This window comes from Bos javanicus, chromosome 29, assembly GCF_032452875.1.
Source record: "Bos javanicus breed banteng chromosome 29, ARS-OSU_banteng_1.0, whole genome shotgun sequence".
Lineage (NCBI taxonomy): Eukaryota > Metazoa > Chordata > Mammalia > Artiodactyla > Bovidae > Bos > Bos javanicus.
The window spans coordinates 36964055-36991482 of NC_083896.1; the positions used below are offsets into that span (position 1 = coordinate 36964055).

The following is a 27428-nucleotide window of genomic DNA, read 5'->3' on the forward strand; positions in this document are numbered from 1 at the left end:
TTTAAACACTTGGACACAGAAGGCCTTTGTCAATGTGAACTCTCTCTCTCACAGATCTCCACATGCACACTCTCCCTTTCATTTGCAGAGCGTAAACACCATCTCTTACTCATTCACATAATGAATTTCAGCCCCACACATCTCAGCTGAAGTGGGGCCCCAGGAGAATAGTGGGCACCGGAGCACTCTTCCTGTTCCAAAGCCCCAGGGGGCTCTTGCGCCCGGATCCTTTATGGGTAGAGAATAATGGGCAGAAAGTGCTCTTTCTGGGACCAGTCCCAGCATTCTCTTCCCTTCCACAGCAGAGTTGTTGACTCCAGCAGCCACTCTCCTAAGAAAATTCCAAACTTCTTCCGCACATCCCCTTCTCATGCTTCAGATCTTCACGCACTGTCCCACTCTTACATGCTCCTCCTCTTACAAGCTCAACCCAGAGCCCTTTGGTTCTGGAAAGATTTTCTAGGTCTCAGGAGAGACATGAGAGCCTTCCTTGCTCTACTTGCCCTCCTTTCTTCTCGGAAGAAAGACGTGCATTTTACTGAGAGCTAGGAAGGACCTTGGGGCCCAGAGCCTGAAACAGGGCTCCCAGACTCCCTCAGAGTCAGTGGGATCTCGTGACTTGATGGTATCACCACTGCGCACCCTCAGCTTCTCACTCCAGAGTCCTTCCTGTACTTGGTCAAGGATCACAGGAGAGAAAGGCAGGGAGGAAGTACTCTTTCTTTCTTTTCTAAGAAATACTTTGAGGATGCTCCCTTAAAAAATGTTTATTTTCATTTATTTATTTGGCTGCTCTGGGTCTTCATTGTGGCATGTGGAATCTCATTCCCTGACCAGGGATTGAACCCAGGCCCCCTGCATTGGGAGCCTGGAGTCTTAGCCACTGGACCACCGGTGAAGTCCCAGAAAGTACCTTTTCTTGATGTTTTTTTCCACTGTCCACTAGTGCCTCAGCCCCTCTTTGGCAGGAAGACCACCCTTTTCTCCACATCCCTGGGCACTGGTGTGCTGGTCAGTGCTAAATATGGATCTCTATCACCCAACCCCTCTCCAGTCCTGAGCATTTACCTCCTTGAGCGGTGTGAACACTCCCACAGGACCTGGTCTGAGCTTCTGTCATGATGCCCCTGCATCATGTGGGATGTGGGATGGGCACCACTCAGTCCTGCCCTCCTACCCTCACCATCTGCTCTCCTCCCTGCACCTCCCCGCCCCAGTAGGCTGGGGTCTGTCCTGAAGGACTGTTGATCTCCCAGGCTCCAGAGCACAGATAATTGTGCTCAAACCATTAGGATGTGGTGGGGCTTGTTATTACACATGATTTATAAGTTCACATAACCAAAATGTTAGTGATGACTGTGTAATAGCAAAGTTCTTGAAAACTAACCATCGGTACCAGCCCATTCTGCCCACCGTCTGCCCTCGTGGCAGATGGTGGGCCTGGGCAGCCATAGGTCCCAAACAAGCTCTCCATGGGCCCCAGAATGTGCCCTTCTGGCAGCAGTAGCACATGTACAGGGGCAATTCTTTGTTCTGGATTTTTTAGGGGACACTGTGATGAGGAAGGGAGTAGGCAATGGCACCCCACCCCAGTACTCTTGCCTGGAAAATCCCATGGACGGAGGAGCCTGGTAGGCCGCAGTCCATGGGGTCGCTAAGAGTCGGATACAACTGAGCGACTTCACTTTCACTTTTCACTTTCATGCATTGGAGGAGGAAATGGCAACCCACTCCAGTGTTCTTGCCTGGAGAATCCCAGGGACAGAGGAGCCTGGTGGGCTGCTGTCTATGGGGTCGCACAGAGTCGGACACGACTGAAGCGACTTAGCAGCAGCACCAGCAGTGATGAGGAAATTGCAACGGGAGGGCTGAGGTGGGTCTGGGAGAGGGGGTTAGCCTCCAGTCTTCATATTGCATTCCTGACCCCAACTGCCTTGAGATAAAGGCTAAGACCCAGGGCGCAGCCAGCCGCAGGTCCGGACTGATGCTCTGGGCACTGGGGCCGGACGCAGATGCAGACTCCGCCGCGGGTTGCTCTGGCCAGCCCACGCCTCCTGCTTCAGCGCAACGCCACTCCCTCCCCGCCAAGTGGCTCTGCGCTCGGGAGGCGGGATCGAGTTCTTCGGTGGCCCCAGGAGGCTGCAAGCTTTGGGAGGCTGGGAGAGGAGGGAGGGAGAGCGCTGACTGGGCAGTCCAAAGAGGAGGGGGCCTTTAATAGGCTCGCCCAGCGCCTGGTTTGCTGCGCTGCGAACCGCTGGGGTTCGGAGAAGCGGCCGGCACCTCCCTCTAGCTCTCCGCTGCAAATCTTCGTCCTTGCACTTGACAGCGATTGTACTTAAGCTCCCAGGGCGCGCTCTGCTTGGAAAAGCACAGGTAGGAGGCGCGAGCTGCTCGGTGCACGCTCACAGCTCTGGGAGGAGTCTCCCTCCCTGGGGTTCTCCTTTCTGGGAGCTGCGGGCGGCCCGGGGCGTCGGTGGTTCCGGTGTGCGGGCTGCAAGGAGACCGTGCCGGCGGTCGGGGAGCCGGGCCGGGCCCTTCCGAGAGCGCGGCTGTGCGCTGCCCGGCGCCATGCTTCTGCTGGGCATCTTAATGCTGGTTCTCGCCGGGGCACCCGCTGGCTCAAAGCCAGAGCGGGAGGTGGTGGTCCCCATCCGACTAGACCCGGACATCAACGGCCGCCACTACTATTGGCAGGGTCCCGAGGACTCCGGGGATCAGGGACTCATTTTTCAGATCACAGCGTTTCAGGAGGACTTTTACCTACACCTGACGCCAGATGCTCAGTTCTTGGCACCCGCCTTCGCCACTGAGCACCTGGGCGTCCCCCTCCAGGGACTCATCCGCAGCTCTCCGGACTTGAGACGTTGCTTCTATTCTGGGGACGTGAATGCCGAGCCAGACTCGTTCGCCGCCCTGAGCTTGTGCGGGGGGCTACGCGGAGCCTTCGGCTACCGGGGCGCCGAGTATGTCATTAGCCCGCTGCCCAACACCAGCGCGCCGGCGACGCAGCGCAACAGCCAGGGCGCACACCTCCTCCAGCGCCGGGGCGCCCCCGGGGGGCCTCCCGGAGATTCCACGTCTCGCTGCGGGGTGGGCTCAGGCTGGAACCCCGCCATCCTGCGGGCCCTGGACCCTTATATTCCTCGGCGGATCGGCTTAGGGGAGGCTCGCAGCCGACGCAGGTCCGGGCGCGCCAAGCGCTTCGTGTCTATCCCGCGATACGTGGAGACGCTGGTGGTGGCGGACGAGTTGATGGTCAAGTTCCACGGCGCGGACCTGGAGCACTATCTGCTGACGCTGCTGGCCACGGCGGCGCGGCTCTACCGCCACCCCAGCATCCTCAACCCCATCAACATCGTCGTGGTCAAGGTGCTGCTTCTCGGAGACCGCGACACGGGGCCCAAGGTCACGGGCAATGCGGCCTTGACGCTGCGCAACTTCTGCGCGTGGCAGAAGAAACTGAACAAAGTGAGTGACAAGCACCCGGAGTACTGGGACACGGCCATCCTCTTCACTCGGCAGGTGAGTCGACCCGTCATCTCTTTGGACCCAGGTGGCCCCCATTTTTTTGGGGGGGGGGCGGGAGTCTCCGCCCTTAACTCTCCGAATGTCCTTTGTGCCGCGCAGTCACCGACTCACCCCCGAGTTTGAATTTCGTTGATCTCTTCCGACTGCCACTTGGGCTCTTCGGGGGAAAGACTGCCGCTAGGCACGGCGGAGCTCTGACTCGCGTGCATACGGACGCACGTGGGCGGTGGGAGGAACGCCCGCTCCTTCGGAAGGTGTTGGCCCGGCGCGGCCAATGACGCCGAGGGGCCGGGACCCAGGAAGTTGCCGCCCCGGAGCCGCGGTTGGTCTGCACGGCCGATAGGGGGCGCCCCGAGGATGGTGTTGGAGAGTCCAGCCCTTCTTCAAGGGGGCGTCCGAGTCCTTCCGGACCCTCCTTCCTAGGCTTCCTTCTTCAGCTCGGGGACCTGGGAGCTGAGCGCCTGCTGTTCTTCTCGAGGGCAGCACGTTGCAGTCCTCTATCCGTCTTGGGCCTGGGAAGTCTGGATTAGGGTGGAGGGCTCGTTTGGATTTTTTCGTGGGTTGCAGGGAAAGGACAGACTCAAGTACAGGGAGCATTCCCTTCTTCCTTGCTGCTTCTCCCTCCCCCGGGCAGCGCGGGGTCTGGCTCTTCTCTGAGGGGGCTTCTGGCCCATTCAGAGCAGGTGGAGTAGTCAGAGAGTTCAGAGCCTGGAGCTCTGAGTGGAGCTTTGCTCGGAGCTGAGCTGAATTGTCCCGTATCCCTGTTGGCAGGTCAGGGGATGGGGGACCTGGGCGCCCTGAGGTAGCTCCGCCGGAGCAGGCTCACTGACATGTCCTGTGAGGGCTCCAGCTCCCGCCCCCGGCCGCGCGGAAAGAGTCAGCTCAGTGACAGAGCGCAGATCCCAGCTGCAGGGCTGGAAAGACAGAGTCTTGGGATTAGAAAGGTCAGAATAGCAGATCAGAGAAGCCTTTGGTGCTATGGATCTATTGACATTTTAGATTCATAGATTGGGTGCTGTGTTGTCGGAGTCTTGAAATTTCTCAGGTGTGAGAGACTGAGAGAGAAGAGGGCGTCCCTGTGACCTGCTTCTTCTGACTCTGGGAGCTGGGGCTTGAATCAGTGCCAGGCTCTCGCTTTGTTCATGTCATAACCACAGCCTTCTGGGGATGGCACGGAGCCCTCGGGTACCTGTGGGGTCCTGAGTCTCTGCTGTATGCAGGTGGACTGGTGCGCACAGGGCTGGGGCAGGAGCGTTCCACACTGACCCAGCTGGCACAGCTGGGCCCTTCCTGGGGCTGAACTTCCTCCTTTCCCAGCCTTCTCCTCCCACCACCTGGTTCCTCTAGGGAGGTCTTTGGCCTGAGTCTGTTTCCTTGTGCTCATTCTTCCAACTGAGGTCTGTGGAGCTGTCACTGCCCCACTCCTCCAAGTTCTGCCTGAGTTACAGGGAAGCTGCAAGGAAGGGGGCCTCGACCTCTGCACACAGCTTGGCAGTCAGATGGCTGGGGAGAGAGCAGAGGCTGTGAACAGATCTCTTAATGGGCAAAGCAGCTGTTGGCCTACCTGCTACCCGGGATGCCCTGTGAAGGTTGCTCACTAGTCTAATGTAACAGACCTGTGTCTCTGCCGCCTCGTGGGGTGGCTCACTTTCGGAACAGGACTCCTGCAGGAGTATAGGTCATGCTGTTGGAAGGATCGGCCTTGTGAAGCAGCAGCAATCAAACAGTGTGATAGCTTCTGTCTGTTGCTGGTGTGGGCTAGATTCCCCACTCCCAGGGGGCCTTGTTGGCCATGCATATTAGGCACAAGATGTGTGGCCACTTGGGTCAGAAGCAGGGGTGTGTGCGGTGTGATCCCTTAGAAGCTGTCTTTTGCTCAGGCATCGCGAGGGCAAAGCCAGAGAGTGGGGAGGGAGGCTGTGTTGGCAGGCCCGTCAAGCAGATATGTGCTTTATAGCAAACGTCTCTCCCCCACCTCCTCATCAGCACAGACTCCGGGGCCTGCCGAGTTCTCAGAGTCTTAGGAATGGCTCATTCCTGAGCTCCCGGGGGAAGAAACAGTATGAGATGAGAACGCCAGCGTACAGCTGCGCTTTCTAGACAGAGGCCGGCGTGGGCTCCAGGAGTCTGGAGCCACCTCTCTGGGCCAACACAAGAGGGACTTTTGTCTTACTTTGTAAGTTATTGTGTTAGTCGCTCAGTCATGTCTGACTCTTTGCAACCCCATGGACTGCAGCTCACCAGGTTCCTCTGTCCCTGGGATTCTCCAGGCAAGAATACTGTAATGGGTTGCCATTTCCTTCTCCAGGGGTTCTTCCCAATGCAGGGATTGAACACAGGTCTCCTGCATTGCAGGGAGATTCTTTACCTTTGTAAGGGTCAGGAATAATCCTTTAAGTCAGATGTGTGAGCTTCTCTGCTTATATTTATCAGAATATTGGTGTAATTAATGCTTTTTCAAACTAAAATTTGAAAAGAATTATATATGCATGCTAAGTTGCTTTAGTCATGTCTGACTCTTTGCGACCCCATGGACTGTAGCCCGCCAGGCTCCTCTGTCTATGGGATTCTCCAGGCAAGAATACTAGAGTGGATTGCCATGCCCTCCTCCAGGAGATCTTCCCGATCCAGGGTCAAAGCTGTGTCTCTTAAATTTCTTGCACTGGCAGGCAGGTTCGTTATCACTAATGCCATCTGGTAAGCCATATATAATTTGTTTGGATTAAACGTTTTTAGAAATGTACTTATTTTGTAAATTACCTTTGTCTCTAAAGGACCTTGAACTGACAGGTACATTTAGAGTTACCTATTTCTTGGGTCTCCTGGAGATATTGGAAAAATGGTGTGATTGTCTCTGATCACACAATTGTGTTTTTCATGGGATGGAAGCAGTTAGGAAGAGGTCGGGCTTGGCCGGGTCATATTTCCTCCTGTGATGACAAGGGGCAAGCAGCTCTGGGGAGCTCCAGGTGCTTTGGGGTGCCCGGCAAAGAGCAGGAGAAGGGCTGGACGGGCGGACGTGGAGCTCCCTTCCAATCCCTCAGTGCTGTGGCAGTGGCAACGAGCCTGGGCCAGGCTGTGGGAGCCTGCTGTCCTCTTGGCAGGCAGAGGAGGGGATGTGAGGTGTTGAAATTAAAACACTGGGAAGACGAGACCCAGGGACGATCCTTTACTGTCCACAAAGGAGGAACCATGGATCACACAGCAAGGATTTTGACAATTTGAGGAGTTTCCTTAAAGATTCAGAATGAGTCTAAGTTCCTGGAGGAAGAGTGCATGTTGGATTGTGGAAAGCGATCAGCTTCCAGCTCATAACAGCCGGGTGAGGTCACACGGAATTGGAACCAGGATCTGTGGAGAATGAGAGCCAGTTGTTCTTCGTGGACTTTTATTTCTATGAGGAGAAGTTTCTATGGCTTCCGCTCTGCTGGGCAGAGGCCCAGTGGGACCACACTTCCCTGGGTCTTCTCTCTTCTTTAGGTTGGATGCCTCTGCAGTTTGGGTAGCTCTGTAGTTGGGTGACTTCCATTCATTTATCCATACATTCTCTTAACGCATGCTGAGCATCTGTTACTTGCAGTGCTTTCCCGGGCGTGGAGATACAGATACTCGTAAGATGTGGCCTCTGGTCCCTAGGAATTCACCGTGTGTCAGGGACCTCCAACAAGGAAACAACCAATGCAATGTGGTGTGACTGCCTTGGTGAAGACCAAGATCCCTCTTTGCTGGAGGCCAAATCATTCTCTTTAACACTGGTGTGCAGAAGCCGAGGATAAGGGACAAACAGATGCTGGATGGAAGGACTGGCGAGAAGGAAGCAGGTAGTGTTGATGGGACAGGAAGCTTGCTTCTTTCTTGTGGGAGGCCCGCTCCTCCAGTTCCTGCTCTGGTTTGCTCCCTGTGATGTCTCCTCCATGGGACTGACAGGTTTTAGGGTGTGTAGTTTGTGGGGTTTGCCCGCTTACTTCTTCATGTACCTGTTTTTCCTGAGTGTGCTGAGTACCGCGCATGCTGCTCCCTTAGCCCCTCCCTTCCCCGATTTCCTCCAAGCTCTCTTCTTCCTCTTGTAGGGTCTTCGAGGCAGGGTCTCTGTCATCCTCTTCTTCTCCTCACTCCTGCTCTTACCTTTCTTCCTTTCACATCTCAAGCTTGGCACTTGTCTCCCATTCTGGCCTTGGGTTTTGTGGGGATGTGTATGTATACCATGTGTATGTGTACAGCATAGATTTGTATATATAGCATCACTGACTCAATGGACATCAGTTTGAGCAAACTCCGGGAGTTAGGGAAGGACAGGGGAGCCTGGCGGGCTGCATTCCCTGGGGAATGTCAGACATGACTTAGCGACTGAACAACAAATCCGTATCCTGCACCGCATAGGATCGATCAGCATTCCGGAGTCTCATTTGGATAGAGGCCAGTTCTTTCCGTAATGAACTAGATGCAACATGACAGTAAAATTTAGCGTTCAGACAAAAAATGCTAATAGTAAAATGATAAATGTCTTTTATATATATCTATCAATATAATAAAAAGAATCATAATTTTGTCAAGATCTTTTTTTGCTTGTTTGTCTTTGTTTTTGATTTACCTTGTGTTAGTTTCAGCTGTACAGCAAAGTGAATCAGTTATATATGTACGTATATTGTCATTGTCATTGTTTAGTTGCTAAGTCAAGTCCAACTCTTTTGCGACCTCATGGACTGACTGTAGCCTGCCAGGCTCCTCTGTCCATGGCATTTCTCAGACAAGAACACTGGAGTGGGCTGCCATTTCCTTCTCCAGAGGATGGATCTTCCTGACCCAGGAAGAACTTGTGGCTCCTGAATTGGCAAGTGGATTCTTTATTGCCAAGCCACCAGGGAAGCCATACATATATGTGTGTGTGTGTGTGTGTGTGTGTGTGTGTATACTTTTTCAGATTCTTTTCCCTTATGCTGCTGCTGCTGCTAAGTCGCTTCAGTCATGTCTGACTCTGTGCGGCCCCATAGACGGCAGCCCACCAGGCTCCCCCACCCCTGGGATTCTCCAGGCAAGAACACTGGAGTGGGTCGCCATTTCCTTCTCCAATGCATGAAAGTGAAAAGTGAAAGTGAAGTCGTGTCCGACTCTTAGCGACCCCATGGATTGCAGCCCACCAGGCTCCTCCATCCATGGGATTTTCCAGCAAGAGTACTGGAGTGGGGTGCCATCGCCTTCTCCTCTTTTCCCTTATAGATTATTACAAAATATTGAGTATCGTTCCCTATGCTATACAGTAAAACCTTAGTGTAAAATTACCTATTTTATATATCTTAACGTATATATGTTAATACCAAACTTCTAATTTATCCCTTTCTTAACCCTGTCCCCCTTTGGTTACCGAAAGTTTTTTTCTATGTCTCTTGCTCTATTTCTGTTTTGTAAATAAGTTTATTTGTATCATATTTTAGATTCCACATGTAAGTGATATCATATGATATTTGTCTTTCTCTGTTTGGCTTACTTCTCTCAGTATGGCAGTCTCTAGATTCATCCATGTTGCTGCAACTGGCATTATTTCATTCTTTTTTTATAGCTGAGTAATATTCCATTGTATATAGAGACTGTATCTTCTTTGTCCAGTCATCTGACAGTGGAATTTTAGGTTGCATTCATGTCTTGGCTGTTGTAAATAGTGCTGCTGTGAGCACTGGGGAGCGTGTAGCTTTTGGAATTAGAATTTTTGTCTTTTGTTAGGATCTTTTTTGAAGTCAGCCTTGGAGGAAGATGTTAGCAGAGAGAGAGAGAGTGAGAGAGAGCGAGCGAGCTGTAGATTTGGTATTTAACAGTTTGTAAATCTTGATCACTAAATGGAAATTCAACTGCACTTCTTCTGGGAGGGAGGAGGCAGACAGCACGGAGGGGAGACGGTTCTCCCTGTCTGTAGGGAAATGGTTCTTCTGCCCCGTTTCTTACTTATAGCACATAAGGAAGCCAAGAGTGATGGGCCAGGGTGGGGAGGAAGTTTGGAGGGAGGAATGTGCACTGGAAACTATTCTTTGCATTTTTAGACACTGGCGAGTCAGGAGAGCCAGCGAGGTCTGTCCCCTGTGGGTCCTGCCCCTCCCCTGCCTCTGAACGTCTCATAGCTGTTTGCTGTGACACTTGCCTGGGTCGCGTGGAATGATGGAAAGAACACAGGCATGGAGGCAGGCGGAGCTGACTTGGGATCTTGGTGCTTGCATATTTAGTCATGACACTGAATGTATCAGCTGTTTGACGTTCTCTATCCTCATCCATAAAACACAGATAATGATGCTGTGCAGGGCTGCTGAGGGGATGAGTTACTGGGCGTTCCAGAATCGGTGCCCTGTTACCATCACTGCCTTAGTCTGACTGTGTGTTTGCCGTTGTCCAGTTATTGCGGGTGGGCCCCTGGCTGGAGCTTAGGTTTAAGATGGCTCTGCTGCGAAGCCTTCTGCCCCATCCCCCTGCAGGTATGCCCTGACGCTTCCTCTATGTGTGGAGACTCTGGACTCTGAAGTGGCCAGTCCCGGTGATGTGTAAAATGCCTTCAGGCAGGGCCTCCCTGCATCTGTGTAGCCCCTCTGATGGGGCCTTGCACGTTGCTGTCATTCATGGGGTGGGAGGACCACAGAACCCTGAGTGCTCAGGTGGTTTCACCTTCCTTCCAGGGGATCGTTCCTCCATTGCTTGAGGTTGTTGCCTGCAGAGTTGGGAGAGGGAGCCTTAGGTTCTTTGGCATCGAATCGAGGCTCCTTGGTCTGGCTTTGCCCTGGTGCACCACAGGGACGGGCTCGGCGTGTCAGTATGGGGTCGGGAGCCAGGCACAGACCCCTCTCCCAGAGCACTCTTGGCTCCTGAGCCTGCCTTCCCCTCTGCCTGTGTCTCTCCTGGCCTCTCCCTACTGGTGACCAGCCTGAGCTCTGGGGTCAGGGGCCCAGAGTGGACGACCTTGTCCTCTTGAGCCCCTCCCCAGCCCCTTCATTCTTGGAGTGCTCATGCCCCGGAGGAAGCACACAGGCCTGGGGAGAATCAGGCTCCATGGCTTCATGGCTTGGGTTCAGCCCTCACTCGGCCCCTCCTTCCCCGTCTCGCCTCGAGCTCACTGCTGACCCTGGGCTGGTTGCGCATGGTCTCCCGGGGCTCATCTGTAGACGGGGCCTGGTTGTGGCACCTACTTCACAAAGGTGCAGTGAGGAGTCTGACAACAAGCAGGTGAGGCACTTGGAACAGCATCTGCCACGTGAATGCCAGTGACCATTGGACATGTTGCTCCTTGAAGTGATGGTTTCTGGAGAGAGTCTGGTCCCCTGCAAACTTTGGGTTCCTCTGCTTCCTCGCTGAGGGCATTCCTGTCTGATTCCCTCCATCTCTTGCTGTGACACCGTTCTGTGCATCTCGAGGGATTTGTATTCTGGTGGAACAGAATTAGGCTTCCCTGGTGGCTCAGGTGGTAAATAATCCATCTGCCATGCAGTAGACCTGGGGGAACAGAACCTGCAGATACACACTGTTAGGACATGACAGCCTCTTCTCACTAGGCTTCCTGAGTCACGCTGCCCAGACCCTGAGCTGATAGATTCTTTTCCTTCTAGCAAAGCAAGGCCCTCTTGTCCTTGGGGATTGCAAACAGAAGTGGATTTTGAGTTTGACGAGGAACTCCAGTGACGCATGAGAGAGATTCAGGTGGGCAACCGACTTCAGGGGCCATGTTAATACCAGTGCAGGTGGTCTCACCAGTGGTGAACTGAGCCCTCGCTCATGTGATACTCTTCAGACTAAAGGCCATGCTGCCCTGGGTGTCCAATGGATTCTGACTCCATTCTTTACTTCAAAGTGGCCTGGCTGGCGGGGAGTCATCATAGCCCTCAGAGCCCCAGTTTCCTCACGTGTAGAATGAGAGAGAGGCTATGAAGAACTGTGAGTAGAATTCTTGAAAGCTGTGATGTGACTTGTGACCATGAGCATGGCCTCTCATGCCCAGAAATTCAATGTGAGCAGGAAAGCTGTCTCCATCAGAACATGTGTCTTCTGCCACATAAAAAAATTTACTGTGCTTGATGTTTTAAATTAACTTTTACTGAAGGATAGTTGCTTTAGAAAGTTGTGTTAGTTTCTGCTGTACAGCAAAATGAATCAGCCGCAGGTATACATGTACCCTGTTACCTTTGGGTTTCTTTCTCATGTAAGTCACCACCGGTCACTGAGTAGAGTTCCTGAGCTATGCATTTCAGTTTCGGTTCAGTTGCTCAGTCGTGTCCGACTCTTTGTGACCCCATGAACCGCAGCACGCCAGGCCTCCCTGTCTATCACCAACTCCCAGAGTCCACCCAAACCCATGTCCATTGAGTCGGTGATGCCATCCAACCATCTCATCCTCTGTCGTCCCCTTTCTTCATACTCCTGGGAAACATCAAGCACCTCAGTAGATGGTGGGAAAAGTGAGACGAGGCGGAAGGAGGACTGTAGGAGGACAGCTGGTTGGGAGGGGTGGTGTGTGTGTAGCTCAGAGTCTTGATAAACATGGTGAACCCTGTGGGGTGGCAGTGGTGGTCGTGGTTCAGCCACTAAGTCACGTCCAACTCTTTGCAACCCCATGGACTCAGCCTGCCGAGCTCCTCTGTCCATGGGACTTCCCAGGCAAGAATACTGCAGTGGGTAGTCATTTGTTTTTCTAGGTGATCTTCCCAACCTAGGGATCAAACCTGGGTCTCTTGCATTGTAGACAGTCTCCCGCATGACAGGTGGATTCTTTACCTAACTGAGTGAGGTTGCTATCCTTATTTGTTTCCCAATTATGGCTCCAATCCTAAATTATTGTTATAAAAAGAGAAAAGAATGATCCAGGAGGATTAGGTTCTTGGCCAAGAGGATTCTTGGGTCCTTTGGAAAAGTGGCTGTGGCTACAAGAAGAATCAGCAAGTCCCCAGAAATAGTGAAGCAGGTGGCAGCTGGACTGGGCAGTGCCTGCACCCTGTAGGTGGAAGGACTCAGAAGCGGCTCTGGTTCTGGAGACAAGCACCTTGTGTAAAGCGGTTAAGGCAGCTGGAGTACGTGTGAGATCCCTCCAGAAGGGTGGAGACTCAGTGCCACAAGGGAGGCACGGCAGGCCCTACACAGTCACCTGTGGGAGTTGAAAGCGGGAGGCCCAGTGAGAGTTCCCCTGACATGGGGCTGAGGGCCAGGCAGAGCCCCAGACACCCAGCAGCTGGTCTTCCTCCAGCGACAGGCTGGCTCTTGAGGCATGGCTGCTCTTGCCTGCACCCTGACCCTCAGGAAGGTTGCCGGCTCTTGCCTTGTTCCTCTCGTTTGATCCAGAGAAACTGGGGTTTCTTAATGGCAAGAACAGGTTGCTCCTGGCCAGGAGGGGCCTTCAGTGGCACATCTGCTGCAGAGAAAACCTGCCTTCCCGAGAGAAAGGAGGACAAGAGAGAAGAGAGGGCAAGGAGAAAGCTCTCGGCTTCCAGGGCCTCTGGGCTGCAGAGGTGGGTTTTACAGCAGCCGCCGGACCCTGGCCTGAGCTCTCGCTCCGTTCAGCCTCTTCGGCTGAGCAAGGCAGGGGCTGGTCCTCTGAGCCTCCTTGTGGGTAACTTCACGCTTCTGTGAGTTGCTTTTATCAGTTGCACAGGGTGTGTCGGCAGACAAGATCGGCCTTAGGTTTCCTTCCCCTGAGCTGCCAAGGGGCAGAGGCTCACGGCACTTGGACTGTCTTGGTTCTCAGTGGGAGCTGGCCCTTCCAGGAGGGGAACAAGGCCCAGGGAATAGGCTGACTTGCCTGAAGGGACACGTCTGTGTCGTGATGGGTCAGGGCCAGCCTCTAGGCTTCTTGGTCTTGCCCTCTCCCACATGAGGCCAGTGCTGGGTGCCCATGGTGACCTGGGGACGGTGTGACATGTCTGTGTTGTGATGGGCTAGGGCCAGCCTCTAGGCTTCTTGGTCCTGCCCTCTCCCACTCAAGGCCAGTGCAGGGCACCCATGGCGGCCTGGGGACAGTGTGACACGCTTGTCTGGCAGAGGCTGTCCCTGCAGGCTGTGATTGCCAGGCTGGAACTTCCAGGGGTGACCACCTCTGTGGGGTCCTGTGCTCCCCTATCCCCCTCACTCTGCCCCTGCAGGAGCCTTCCTGCCTCCCTTCCGTCCTCTGTCCCCAGGTCACTCTGTCCACCCAGCCTGCTCCTCAGTGGCCACGGTTCTTGAACCACTGATGAGCTGCTTCTTCCCTACTTCCTGCCGTGTCCTGACAGCAGGTGTTTTCTGGGTTTCAGAACTCAGGGGCCGGGGGTGGGGCAGAAAGGAGAGCTTTCTGAGCCTTAGATGAGGAAAGGGTACTTGAAAGAGATGGAATTTGAGGTGTGCCTGGGGGGCTTAAAGAAGGGGCAGAGGTGCCGTGAGCAAGGATGAGACGGCATTTCACCCACCGGTGACTTGGGTGTCCTCCAGTTTGGTCTGATCCCCTGGGGGTTCTCTGGCCAGAAGCCCTGTGAACTTGTGAGGAGCTGTGACTGTCACCTGACCGTGGGAAGCCAAGCCTGACTGCTCAGGTGGTAAACCTGTGAGTGCTTGAGATTAAATTTTGCTGATTTTCTGTACTATGACCGCATTTCCTCCCATGCCCCCTGGCCCCACTTATGCCTCCCGGCTGCCTACATTTTCCCCACGTCGGCATGTGTGTGCACGCTCACACATGCGCACACACCCCTAGAGACATACAGCTGAGCACAGCTGTGTGTGTGTGCTGTGTGAGCCGCTGGGCTCCCCAGGGAAACACCAGCCGTGCTTTCTCCCCAGGGTGGGGCTCCAGAGGCACAGGGTGAACAGCAGTGACGAGGCCGAGAGAGCCTGAGTGTCCAGACCCCAGATCCTGGCTGGGGCTTGAGCATCTTCGAGCTTCAGGGTAGTCTAAAGGGGGCGTCTGTGGGGCGGGTGGTGCTGAAAGCCCTACTCCAGGCTGGGTTGGGGGATTCCCAGGACTCTGCGTGTCAGCTGCAGACCCAAGGTCACCCCCATGATGAGATGTGATCACGAGTCGCAGGCTCCACCCTCAACAGATGTGTGTGATAACACCTCTGCTTCCTCAGCCTGTGCTGGGGCACGTGAGATGCTGCCCGTATACTTCTTGTAAACAGCCCAATGGCCTTCCACAGGCGGGGGTAGGATGCAGACAGCATCAGTGTCACCTGTTCAAAGTGACTTCAGGAGGAGCAGAATGTGCACAGGGGTCCCGTTCTTGTCCTGCTCAGGGCGCCAAGGTCCCTGGCGTGTTGCTGGCCCACGGTGCTCCCAAGCCCTGTGGGACGCGCTCCCCGAGGGCTGCTGGAGGCCCTGGCCCACAGCAGCTTGTTTCAGGACAAAAAGAGGGACGGCCCTTTCTGCTCAGGTCCTGTTCCCTGTTATGTATAGTCTTCGTAGCAGCTGTCAAGCCTGTGGTCCCCAGAGCTCTGTGGCCAGTGGAGTGGGGTTTGGATCTGGGCCTGCATCTGCCTCGCTCTGCCCCTCCCAGCCGTAGCAGCTGGGCCTCGGGCAGGGCGGGCCCTTGGCCAGTGACCCGCTGGCTGAGAGTCTGAGCTTAATTCATGGTTGTCTGAAGGCCATCCCCCATTGAGGACCCAGGCTCCCAGAGCCGACTCTGCTGGGAGAGCGCTGGCTTTCCACCCCCTCCCACCCAGTTAGCCACGACCAGAACCTCACCCAGCTGGGGAGTCCCCACTTCCTGGGCTGGAAGGCGGTCTCTCTAGGAAGCAGTGGTCCTTCTCATGTAATTATGGCCTCCTGATTTCCTCCTTGGGGCTTTCCTGGGTAGGATTTGGGCAGCATCTTCTCAGCTCGCAAGCCAGCAAACTTTCCTCCCGAGGCCTCCTCCCGAGGCCTGGGCTCATTCCAGAAATAGCAGCCCGTAACCCCCTGGGCAAAGGGCCTGGCTGGGAGGTGATGGGTCCCCGTGGTCTGGGAGTGGGTTGAGTGTCCTTCCTTCTCAACGGGTCCCCACATTACATCTCTAACTCCTGCCGGCCTCTGCTTCTCCCCTCCTGGGCAGGACCTGTGTGGAGCCACCACCTGTGACACCCTGGGCATGGCCGACGTGGGCACCATGTGTGACCCCAAGAGGAGCTGCTCGGTGATCGAGGACGATGGGCTGCCCTCGGCCTTCACCACTGCCCATGAGCTGGGTATGCAGGGCTCTCGGGGTGGGGGTCGAGAGGGCAGGGCTCCCTTCTGCTCCCTCTGGGTGTGAGCTGGCTGCTCTGAGCAGGGGTGGACATTTGTCTTTTTTCCCTCAAGGCCCTGTAGCAGTGGCTCCCTCTTCTGGGTGGGCCTGCCCCATGGGTCCCCCATGCCACGGCCCCCCTCTGAGGCCCCTCGTCTCCCCTGCAGGCCACGTGTTCAACATGCCCCACGACAACGTGAAGGTGTGCGAGGAGGTGTTCGGGAAGCTCCGGGGCAATCATATGATGTCCCCAACGCTCATCCAAATTGATCGTGCCAACCCCTGGTCGGCCTGCAGCGCGGCCATCGTCACCGACTTCCTGGACAGTGGGCACGGTGAGCGGGGCCTGGGGAGGCGGGCCGCCCGGCCCATCTGTCTTCTGTTACCCATCTCACTCGCGACTCGAGGAGCTGGGCTCTGGTGGGGCCCGTTCCGTGTCCCTGGCTTCGTCCTCTCCCTGCCTTCGAGACCCCGCGCTGGCCATGGCCACCTCTCTGGGCCCGTCCCTGATGAACATCCTCGGCTCCCGCAGGAGACTGCCTCCTGGACCAGCCCAGCAAGCCTGTCTCCCTGCCCGAGGACCTGCCGGGCGCCAGCTACCCGCTGAGCCAGCAGTGTGAGCTGGCCTTCGGTGTGGGCTCCAAGCCCTGCCCCTACATGCAGTCCTGCACCAAGCTGTGGTGCACGGGCAAGGCCAGGGGCCAGATGGTGTGCCAGACGCGCCACTTCCCCTGGGCAGACGGCACGGGCTGCGGCGAGGGCCGCTTCTGCCTCAAGGGGGCCTGCGTGGAGAGACACAACCCCAACAAGTACCGGGTGAGTGGGGGCGGTGGCACGGAGGGGCGGGTGCGGGGGTGCTCAGGAGCCTCCCCAGGGGGCCAGCCCGGCGCAGATTGCTGCGTGGCTGTAGCTGTGTCAGTGCTGCGGGTGTCTCCACGACTGGCGGTGGTCCTGTCCCCTTCTTGATTATGAGACTGGAGAAAAATGATGTGGCCAGTCAGGGAAGCTGGCAAGCCTCCCACCTCCCAGTCCTGAGCTGCACCCCATCTCCTTGGGAGGGGCTCAGGACCCGGCCTCCAGCCCCTGAAGCTCCGACTGGCTCGTGACCTGCTCTTCATTTCTACCTTCTTTGGGTAGTTCATGGCCAGGGAGCCTGAGGTGCACCAGGCTCATCCGTTACATCCTGAACTTAGCTTCAGTTTCTGTTGTGATTTGTTGTTTTTGAAGTTGAAACATAAATGAATGAAAGTTATTTTTTTCCTGATAAATAGGAATACCAACCAAACCAGAACAAATTCAAAACCCAGATATTCTCTGAATATAGTAAGAGTTTTATATTCTTCCCATCTTGGGTTGGGATAGCAAAGGGATTGGCACTTTTCCAGGTAGGAGGTCCACCCTCTCCCTGGATCCTGGTGGGGACTGTCCGTCCATCTTCTGCCTCGGCCCTGTCCACAGGAGAGCTTGCCGTGGGGTTTTTATGTACTCAGAGGCAACATGATAAAAAAGCATTCATCAAATACTTAAATCAATTTCTTTGAGATGGGTGTGGTACAGAATTCTGTAAAATCTTCTGTTTTTAGAATATACATTTAATTAAAATTTCATTCATTAGGCAACAACCCACTGTGTTCAGGGTTCTGGGTGGTCAGAAAAGCAAAGAAAACATGGGCCATGTCAGAAAGCACACAGTCTAGTGGGGAAATCAGAAATGTAACTGTCATCCATGGGGTGGGGGAGTGTATGCTGTGCGTTGAGACAGAGCAGGACACATGTCGTGGAGAACAAGGATGAGAACCCACTGATGATTGGAGGGGCCTGAAAAAGCACTGATGAGGAAGGCGGACTGGAAGAGAGTCGTGAGGGATAAGTGGGGTCTCAACGGGCAGAGATGGGGCAGAGTCTGGGAGGTGGGCTGAGCTGGAGGCTTGTGGGGATCAGTGCTCCACTGGGGACATCTTTGAGAGGGTGGTTTGGAACCAGCCAGAGACTGCCTGGACCCCTAGTCTGCTGCACAGAGGCCAGGAGCTCTTGAGGACAGGCCAGTCACAGCCACCTCCTTCTCTTGGGAAGAAGAATCTGGAGGGTAAAGAAATAGGTTAAGAGGACGTTGGATATAGGAAACGTGATGTGAGAGGCACTCTGGACCTCTCAGTCCCTCGGCAGCCAAATCCACTCTGTCCTCAACCTCATTTCTGAGCAGACTGTCGCTTCTTTACCTTGGCCCTTCAGGGAGTTATTGCCCTCAGCAGTCAAGATCAAAGCACAAAGCTTATTAATCACCCCAGTGACCTCAGTTCAGGAATCCCACTCTGTCCACTGAGGCCCCATTTTCCCCAGTTTAACTGCCTCTAGTTTCTGAACTCCAGCAATTCTTCAAGTCTATTTTGTGTACAGTCCATCCATTGATCTGACCAGCTTTCCATCGCCCCTTACGCAACTCAGATCCTCACCAGCTTGTTACTGAGTGGAGACTTGGTGGTCCAGCGTTGGAATCACTCCTTCACAGATGCTCCCCTGCCCCGTCCCTATTCAATGTATTCACTGGGCCAAGCCATCCCCCAATGGCATCTGACTCTCTCCCATCCCCAGTGGTGCCAGCCCACCTTGCCAGGACCAGCCCCACCTCCCTCTCCCCCACCTGCTTTAATCCCATCTGACAGCAGGTGCACAGGCTTCTTTTTATTGTTTGTCTTCCCTGCTGGGATGCGTTTGCTTTGAAGGCAGAGATTTGCTTGTAGTAACAATTCAACAAATACTGGGCAAATGAGTGATTGGATGGCGCATGGCAGAAGTGTTTCCTGTAGGAGCATGCAGGAAGAAGTGATGCCAGGTAAAACAATGTAGCATCATCTCAGAAGCCACAGGAGCAGAGTTAAATATTGAAGACTGGGGACCACAGGCCTGGGCACGGACTCTTTCGATCTTTAGGGGGTCACTGCTGCCATGGCCAGTGGGCTTCTGTGGTGCAAGGCACAGCAGAGGCAGCAGGTAGAAAGAGCAGGTATAGCTGACTCGCTGAGGAAGGGAAGGGCTGAGTTGGGGTGGGCTCTGATTTGAGGAGAAAGCGGGGTTAAGGGAAAGTGGTCTTCTGCAGGATGAAACAGACACGCTGGCAACAATGAAACAGAAACTTTCTGACAGAGAACAGATGGGAGAAATGCTCTGAGTACCTACATCAGTCACAGTTAGTCTCCTCATGGGTTGGTGGCTTTGGATGATCTGTGACCATGTTTCCACCCCAGCCCGTACAGCGGGGCCTCATCCCCTGTCGCCCACCCCATGTGTTTTCAATGCCGAGAACTTAACTTTACTGTCATCCCAAGAAAAACATAATGAAGACTATAAATTCTCTATCCTCTCTCCACCCTCTTGAAAAGTAAAACAACACTGCATAATTCACCCCAAAGCCAAATAGACTTTGAGGATTGCTTAATAGTCTCCTCTCTTTATCTCCTCTGAACACAAACATTACATCTGCTTGTAGCAAAACTTTCACAAATGGAACCTCAGACTGAGGTGACAAGCCAATCTGGTTTGGTGTCTGAATTGTAGAAACCTCACAGATGAGACTATTCGGGTATCTATCATGACATGGTTTACTGGCCACTTTAGACCCAGAGACTCTTGTAAGGACACTAACAATATGTAAAGAGGAACCTTGAGCTCCTGGGAGGTGGCCAGCATTGACCTGGGAAATATCACACACGTTGCATCATTTCAATCTTCCACCTGACCTCATGCCTGAGGTCAGATGTGCTGGCTCCATTTTTGCATGTGAAACACCTGAAACTTGAGGCAGCTTTTCTGCTTTGCTCAAGACCACCCATGCGGTGAGGGCACAGATGGAGTGTCCCTGACCGACTCCACAGCCAGGAGCCCCGTCCTCCCGTGCGGCCTGGCTTCTAACTCGGAGCAGTGGCCATTTGCTCATCTCCAGGCTACAGTGTGGTGTGCGTCCCGGGCCCGGAAACAGAGTGGGTTTTGTCCTGGTGGGGTGGGAGGGTGGAGGCTGCCCCCGGGTAGCTCTCCTGTAGGATCCGGGTGCGTGTGTGGCGCCTGGACCCTGCAGGAGTGTAACAGTCCCTTCCTCGCAGGTGGACGGCTCCTGGGCCAAGTGGGAGCCCTACGGCCCCTGCTCGCGCACCTGTGGAGGGGGCGTGCAGCTGGCCCGGAGGCAGTGCAGCAACCCCACCCCTGCCAACGGCGGCAAGTACTGTGAGGGCGTGAGGGTGAAATACCGCTCTTGCAACCTGGAGTCCTGCCCCAGCTCGGGTGAGGAGGGGGTGCCCGTGGCACGGTTGGGGAGGTGGGCTGGAGGCCACAGAGCTACTTCAACTGAGGTCCTCGCCCCTGGGGCAGAGTCTGCAGCTGCAGAGGTATCTCGTGGTATCATTTCTCTGCCCACTCACCTCTGCCAGGGCTGTTATCCTCTGAGGCTGAGGCTGGAAGGCTAAGTGGCCCAAGGGGGACAGGACACTAGAACCCTCTTAGTTAAGCGCTGACAAGCCCGTCTTCATAGGCAGGAATCCTTTTAAACAGGTTAGCTTTTAATTTATGTGTTTTCTAAGAATAATCCTTTGCAATAACAATAGCAGAATGAAAATAAAATGGTTTAGGAAAAAAAAAAACAAAACAAAACTGTTACATATCCCTTGTTTGACTTTCCTATAGACCATGATCAGCTCTCTGTAATTTGTTGGGATAAAAGTAAATTAGATCTTTTCCACATTCTCAGTTTCTTGCTATTTTTATGAGACTGGAATAGATACAGCCCAGCTTAGAACTCAGAGGTGGTTCTTACTTACATATGAGCAGGAATTCTTCCTCCAAGCCTCTTGAACTTGGGTGGGGGGAAGATGACATCTCTATATTTACTAACTTTTTAATCTAAAATTTAATAGTTTTTTAAGTTAGGAATTTAGTGTTTTTTTGGTTTGTTTTTTGCTAACCTTTCCACCTAAAATTTAGTATTTCTCTTAGTTGGGCAATAAACTGTAATGCTGGTCTGTGGCCCTGCCCCTGCTAGAAATCCCAGGTATTTTCATATATTACGCATTTTCAGTTGTGGCAGATTCCTCAAAATGCCATTTGTGCTCATCACCACTTTACACTTAGTTTTTTTTTAAGCTTTTAAAAAATATTTTACTTAATCTTATTTTTTGGCTGTGTGGCACGGCATGTAGGACCTTTAGCTGCCCGATCAGGCAAATAACCCTCGCCCCTTGCAGTGGAAGCTGGAGTCTTAACCCCTGGCCCTCCAGGGAAGACCTTCTGGTTGTTTTTTAGACTCATCATTGAATTTTGTTATATAATGAGTTAACAAGGAAGCACATGCATCACAAATATGTTTCAAAATATATTGATTGTTGTGTGTTAATATAATTGGTATTCTTTGTAATCTATGTATGTATTTTATGCATTTAAGAACATTCTGTAAACAGTCTCAATAGGTCACTGAAGGCTTCTATTTAGGATTCCTGTTGTAGAGGGAATTTAAGGCTGGACCACTGGGGAAGGTGGTACATTGTCTGGGGGATGCATTATCATCTGTATCCTGCATCCTTTGGTTCCAGCCTGCATTGGTCCTTTGAGATGGGGTGGCTTTGGTGATGAGGACCACTCAGCCAAGGGTGGAGAGGAGCTGTTTAGAGCTGAGGGAGGCTGAGCAAGCACACGGGGCGGGGTCCTATTCTTTGCCCTCTCCCCCACTGCCCCTCCCTTTAGCTTCCTACATGTGCTTCCTCCCTCCCCAGCCTCTGGCAAGAGTTTCCGGGAGGAGCAGTGCGAGGCCTTCAACGGCTACAACCACAGCACCAACCGGCTCACCCTGGCCGTGGCCTGGGTGCCCAAGTACTCGGGTGTCTCCCCACGGGACAAGTGCAAGCTCATCTGCCGAGCCAACGGCACTGGCTACTTCTACGTGCTGGCTCCCAAGGTGGGTGAGCCCGGGCAGGAGGCCGGGGGACAGGGGGACACAGTCTTAGGGAGTGTCGGGCTGAGCTGCCCCTGTTCCTCTTCTCCCTGTCTGGGGGGCCCTGCAGGTGGTGGACGGCACGCCTTGTACCCCAGACTCCACCTCAGTCTGCGTCCAGGGCAAGTGCATCAAGGCAGGCTGCGATGGGAACCTGGGCTCCAAAAAGAAGTTCGACAAGTGTGGGGTGTGTGGAGGAGACAATAAGAGCTGCAAGAAGGTGTCAGGACTCTTCACCAAGCCCATGTGAGTTCTGGGCCCTGGGGGTGTGTCCAGGACAGGGAGAGGAGGGATGGGGGCGGGAGGGGAGGAGTTACCCCCCAGGCCCTAACCTTAGGTTCAGTGCAGTTCAGTTCAGTTGCTCAGTTGTGTCCGACTCCTTGTGACCCCATGAACTGCAGCATGCCAGGCCTCCCTGTCCATCACCAGCTCCCAGGTTAGATGGGGTAAATGTCAGATCCTGGCCAGCACCCTTGCTGTGGAGGCTACTCATGCTCGCCCATGAGAGTGATGTTCATTCATTCATTCATCCAACAAAGATGGAGTCTTGAGTAGGACCCTGCTTAGCGGGAGATGATATTTAGGGAGACAGTAAAGTCATTAGGGCCCGTCTTGGGTCCTAGAGTGAGACTGACCTATGTTCAGATCCCATTTCCCACTTTCTTGATGACCCTAGTCCAGTGACACAATCTCTAGGCTTTCAGATTTCCCCACTTGTAAAGTGAGTACGGTGCTAGGGTATTTCCAGTCCTACTGTTGTGAAGGTTAAGGGAATTAATTCGAGTAACATGCTTAGCATAGTACCTGGTGCATAATAAATGCTCACTAAATGTTCTTGATGTTGATAAAAAACAAAACTTACCTGGGGATAGATGTGACAGTTTCCCTGATTCTTGAGCATGAGGCCCTGGCCTTGGGAGTGGGATGAAGGCAAGAACAGCAATAAACTTCAGGGAGACAGGGGAGTGAGCAGCGGGTGTGAGGGCGCCCCCTCCCTGATCACCTGGAGAATTGTCCCAGCAGAGCCTGGGCTCCTGGCTTTCCAAGGTCCAGCACAGCCCCTCTTTTTCAGGGGATTGCGCTCCTTGCAAAGTCCAGATCCACTCTCTGGAAAAGGAGGCAAGCAGAGCCCCTGCTGTCTCAGCTGAGGGGTATGATTGGCTCTGAGAACTTGGGAGTCCACATGCTGCCGGTGGGAAGGCCTTGATGGCTGTCCAGGAGCCTCCACTGTCCCCCCAGACACAGTGCCCTCTATCGAGCCCTGGGTGCAACCTGGGTGCTCAGACACTGAGAGCCAAGGGCGTTGCAGTCTCAGAGACCTGCAGGGGAGACCTGGGCGGGGGGGATTAAAGGTAGATCCCCTGACTTGCTTCACTAGCTAAATGGCAGGTGTCCCTTTCATAGACTAGTGGAGCCAGAAGGAGCCTAAGACGTCAGCTCTTTTAACCTGCTCATTGCGTAGATGAGCTGTGGAGCCCAGAGAGTCTGATTCACTTGAACTCATCAGAGAGCTGACACCCCAGCCAAGGCTTGGTCTGGGTCCCTGACTCGGGCCACATACCTCCCTGTACTCAGGTGGTGCTAGTGGTAAAGAAACGGCCTGTCAGTGCAGGAGACGTAGGAGACCTGGGTTCAGTCCCTGGGTTGAAGATCCTCTGGAGGAGGGCATGGCTACCCACTCCATTATTCTTGCCTGGAGAATCCCATGGACAGAGGAGCCTGGCAGGCTGCAGTCCATGGACTTGCACAGAGTCGGGACACGACTGAAGTAACTGAGCACGCACACACACCTCCGCGCACAGAGCCCCAGCCTCCCCCCAACCTGCTCCTCCTCCTTCCTCTCCACTGCCTCTGGAGGATCTGGTTGTGGGTGAGGCAGCCTCACCACCACTTGGTTTGTATGACCCTGGACGGGGCCAGGCTATGGACTCTGCCGCCTGCGTGAGCCGCTGGGGGGTTTGGGGAAGAGGAACCGATCTGGGGGCTGAGGGCAGCGGGGTAGAGGCCTGCAGCCCTCTAACACACATCCTTCCACCGCAGGCACGGCTACAATTTCGTGGTGGCCATCCCAGCGGGTGCCTCCAGCATCGACATCCGCCAGCGCGGCTACAAGGGGCTGATCGGAGATGACAACTACCTGGCCCTGAAGAACAGCCAAGGCAAATACCTGCTCAATGGGCACTTCGTGGTGTCGGCCGTGGAGCGGGACCTGGTGGTGAAGGGCAGCTTGCTACGCTACAGCGGCACGGGGACCGCGGTGGAGAGTCTGCAGGCTTCGCGACCCATCCTGGAGCCCCTGACGGTGGAGGTGCTCTCCGTGGGCAAGATGACGCCTCCGCGGGTCCGCTACTCCTTCTACCTGCCCAAGGAGCCCCGGGCGCCCTCGGTGCACCACAACAGCGTCCTCAGCTTCTCCAACCAGGTGGAGCAGCCGGATGCCCGGGCCCCTGCGCGCTGGGTGGCGGGCAGCTGGGGGCCGTGCTCGGCCAGCTGCGGGGGTGGCCTGCAGCGGCGGCCGGTGGACTGTCGCGGGTCCCCAGGGCAGCGGGGGGCATCCACCTGTGATGCTGCACACCGCCCGGCGGAGACGCGCAGCTGCGGGGAGCCCTGTCCGACTTGGGAGCTGGGCGCCTGGTCGCCCTGCTCCAAGAGCTGTGGCCGGGGGTTTAAGAGGCGTCCGCTCAAGTGCTTGGGCCACGGAGGGCGGCTGCTGGCACGCGACCAGTGCGACCTGCGCCGGAAGCCCCAGGAGCTGGACTTCTGCATCCTGAGGCCGTGCTGAGCCGGTGACCCTCCTGCCCACTGTCGGGCCCGTCATGCTGCCGCCTCCCTGCCAGCTGCCCACACAGGCAGTGGTCCGCGGCCCAGGTCATGAGGTCACCCACATCCAGGGACAAGGACCTGGGCGGGGAAGCGAAGTCACGAAGGCACAGTCTACCTCATGCCCGGCTCCTCCGGGGCCAGCCTCACGGTGAAGCTCAGAAGGGTGCAGAGCTGGGCAGGAGGCACGGGCCCAGCCTCCCAGGGACAGGAGGATGGACAGGCGCCTCCCAGCAGAACTTCAGGGACCACGCCCCCCGCAGGGAGGTCACAGGCTGCTGGAAGAGCCATGGCCCGGCAGCTTGGCACCCTCAGGGGCCCCCAGGGCTCTGAGCCATCTCTGAACAAGGCAGGTCTTTTTGGTGCTTTCAGCCGCTTTCTTTGCTGCCCGACGTGGACTCAACAGTGAAAACTGGCTGGGGGTGGGCAGAGTTGAGGGGCAGGGCCAGGACAGGTGTAACCGGACCCTGGGCCACTCCATGTGGAATGAGGTGTGTGCAGGGGTGGGGAGTGGCCTGGCTGCATCTTCCTTCCTCTCTCGGCCGTCCCTCCTCCCGGCGTCGTCTGGCCACCACACTAGTGGGAGGGATTGTGTGCTGGTGTCCTCTGAGGCTTTGCAGGTGGAGGCAGGCGGTCAGCATGGAGATTGTTGTCTTCTTCACGAGGGATCCGACCATCCAAAAGAGATGCTGAAACTTTCGAGGGGTGACAGGTTCTGTTGCTGAAGCAGTGACTTTGAAGGGTGATCTGGAAGGGTCTGCTGTCTCGGGGGCTAAGCTTTGAGGGCATGTCACCCTAGGGAGGGAGGAGAAGGCCCCAGTTCTGATGGCTTCTTCCTCCAGGGAGGCAGGTATAAATGAGACTGTTATCTTAAACCAGCATTGCCATGGTGCTGACCCCACTGGGGGGATGTGGGACACGCCCAGAAGGGCCAGGTGCCAAATGTCCAGGTGGACATCGTCTGAAGAGCCGCACGTGGTCTGGCCTGAGAACCGTCCCACTGCATCACAGGCCACAGTTTCTGTAGTTGGATAACGGGGCTCACTGTTTGCTACCTCAGGTCTGCTCTCTGGGTACACACCCTTCCCTCCCCAGGGCAGTGGTGACCCTGGTGCTTCCAGCAGCCCCGGCTGTCGTCCTCCATAGACTGAGCTGCCCAGATGCAGAGATGAACTAGGGTGCCTGTTTCCTGCCTCCCACAGCCCAGCCATCCCCCAGGCCCCCAAATGTGACAGGGTCTCTCTCTTCAGGTGCCTTGGGGACAGGTTTCAGGAGGCAGCAGCAATCAGTTAGTTGACCCAGGGGCCCTTGGTGCTGCTGGAGACTTGTCTGTCTCAGAGATATGGTAGGGGAATGGAAACCGGGATATTTCCTGCAGCTCCGAGTGGGAAGATGCTTTGGGCTTAGAGCTTCTTTGGCTGAGCAGGGTATTTCTTGAGGGTGCGGCTGTGCTAGCACGGACACCAGAGATTCTGGTTCTGCGTACAGGTGGCGAGTCCTGGACCCCAGTGAGGTGACAGGCAGGCAGCACTTTTATCGGGTTTCCCTGCAAGTCAGAGTCTGCTGACCAGCGGGCCAGCCAGTGAGCCTGGGACCGTGTTCTAATCCTGGTCTAACCCTGGCTGAGCCCTTGAACCAGTTCCTGCTGGGGGCAGAGGGCAGGCGGGTGTCTTAGGCTGGGCTGCTGTCACCCTTGAAGAAGGCAGAGAGGATGAACCCCCTTCCTGCCTGAGTGAACGCTGGGGGGCTGCCGGGCAGAGGTGGACCCCCGCCGGCTGACGATAGCACTGCCCCCCGCTCGGTGCACGCCTGCCTGGTGAGGAGAGGCGAGGTGGCGCGGGGGCGTGCAGAAGGGTGGGTGGGAAGGGAGAGGCCGTCCGTGGGGGCGTCTGGCCCCTATCAGAGCGGCCTGATGAATCATTTTAAGGAGGGACAACCAATCTTGTTCCTGACACAAGCTGGGTCTCAATGCTCTTTTCTGTCGTGATGTTTTTCTTTTACCTTTTTTTTTTTTAATTTCCTTTTGAAAAGAAGCACGAGTGAGACAAGATGGGAGGTATGTCTTGTCTGGGACCACATCACTAATCCAACCGTACTCTCCAAGAACATACTCTTCTCTTTGAGCAGAGAGAAGCCTCAAGGCACAGGTTTCTGGTGACGGAGCAAAAAGTTACAGTGATCTCTTGTGTCTGTGGAAGAAGAGGAACGTGCTGGGGGCTGCAGCCACCTCTTGGGTGGGGCGCGCACCAGTAAGGATCTGCCCGTCACGTGCACTGACTGGAGGAGCCCAGCCTCGCGGGTCTTGCCATGTTGGGGCAGGGGTGGGGAGCTGAGGACCGGAGGAAGGTCCTGAATGTCCTCGGCCTGGGTGCTGGCTCTCAAAGGCGCTAGACACTGTCACTGACAGAGCCCCTCTTGTGTTTGGTTCTTTTGCATTCCGGGTGCTGTAGAAGGATGGAAGGACCTGGGTGCTGGTGGGGCTGTGTATACTGTGTATACGTGGGAGCTGGCCGCCGCGGGGACGACGGCCTGCTCCCAATAAAGTTGTATTTAAGACCCGTGTCCTGCCTCCATGCCTTCATCTTCTCTCTACATACCTTCTCTCAGCATCCGCTGAGGGCCAGACCTTGGGTCCCTGCCCCGTGCAGTGAGCGCCCAGGCTGGAAAAGATCCAGGTGGTGACAGGTGCAGTGAGTGCAAAGAGGGGTCGGCCTGGGCTGAGCAGGAGCACTGGGTCTGGGGGAGTGGGGCGTGGGGGAGGAATCAAGGGAGGAGAGCTGATGGGGAGGGGCATACCCTGCTGAGAGGGGGCTGGGGGTGGGCACCAGAAGGAATAGCTATGCAGGCAGCCTGAGGGGCGGCCTCTGGGGCTAGACCGAGGTTAGGGGGCCCAGTACGCTACCTTCCTTAGGAGGG

At 55.2% G+C, this 27428-nt stretch overlaps 1 protein-coding gene across 1 annotated transcript; it reads left to right on the plus strand.

Moving 5' to 3' along the window:
• Positions 1–1715: 1715 nt before the first annotated feature.
• ADAMTS15 (ADAM metallopeptidase with thrombospondin type 1 motif 15) lies at positions 1716–27073 on the plus strand. Its single transcript, XM_061406487.1, has 8 exons — positions 1716–3522; positions 15548–15680; positions 15886–16053; positions 16251–16534; positions 19816–19993; positions 21475–21656; positions 21763–21938; positions 23733–27073. Exons 1-8 carry the CDS (start codon positions 2569–2571, stop codon positions 24472–24474), a joined length of 2817 nt encoding a protein of 938 aa, XP_061262471.1. The 5' UTR covers positions 1716–2568; the 3' UTR covers positions 24475–27073.
• Positions 27074–27428: the final 355 nt, after the last annotated feature.

Coding starts and splice junctions, on each gene's coding strand:
- ADAMTS15 (XM_061406487.1), top strand. CDS start 2,569: ATGCTTCTGCTGGGCATCTTAATGCTGGTTCTCGCCGGGGCACCCGCT. Junction 3,523..15,547: donor CCATCCTCTTCACTCGGCAG/GTGAGTCGACCC, acceptor CCTCCTGGGCAG/GACCTGTGTGGAGCCACCAC. Junction 16,535..19,815: donor ACAACCCCAACAAGTACCGG/GTGAGTGGGGGC, acceptor CCTTCCTCGCAG/GTGGACGGCTCCTGGGCCAA.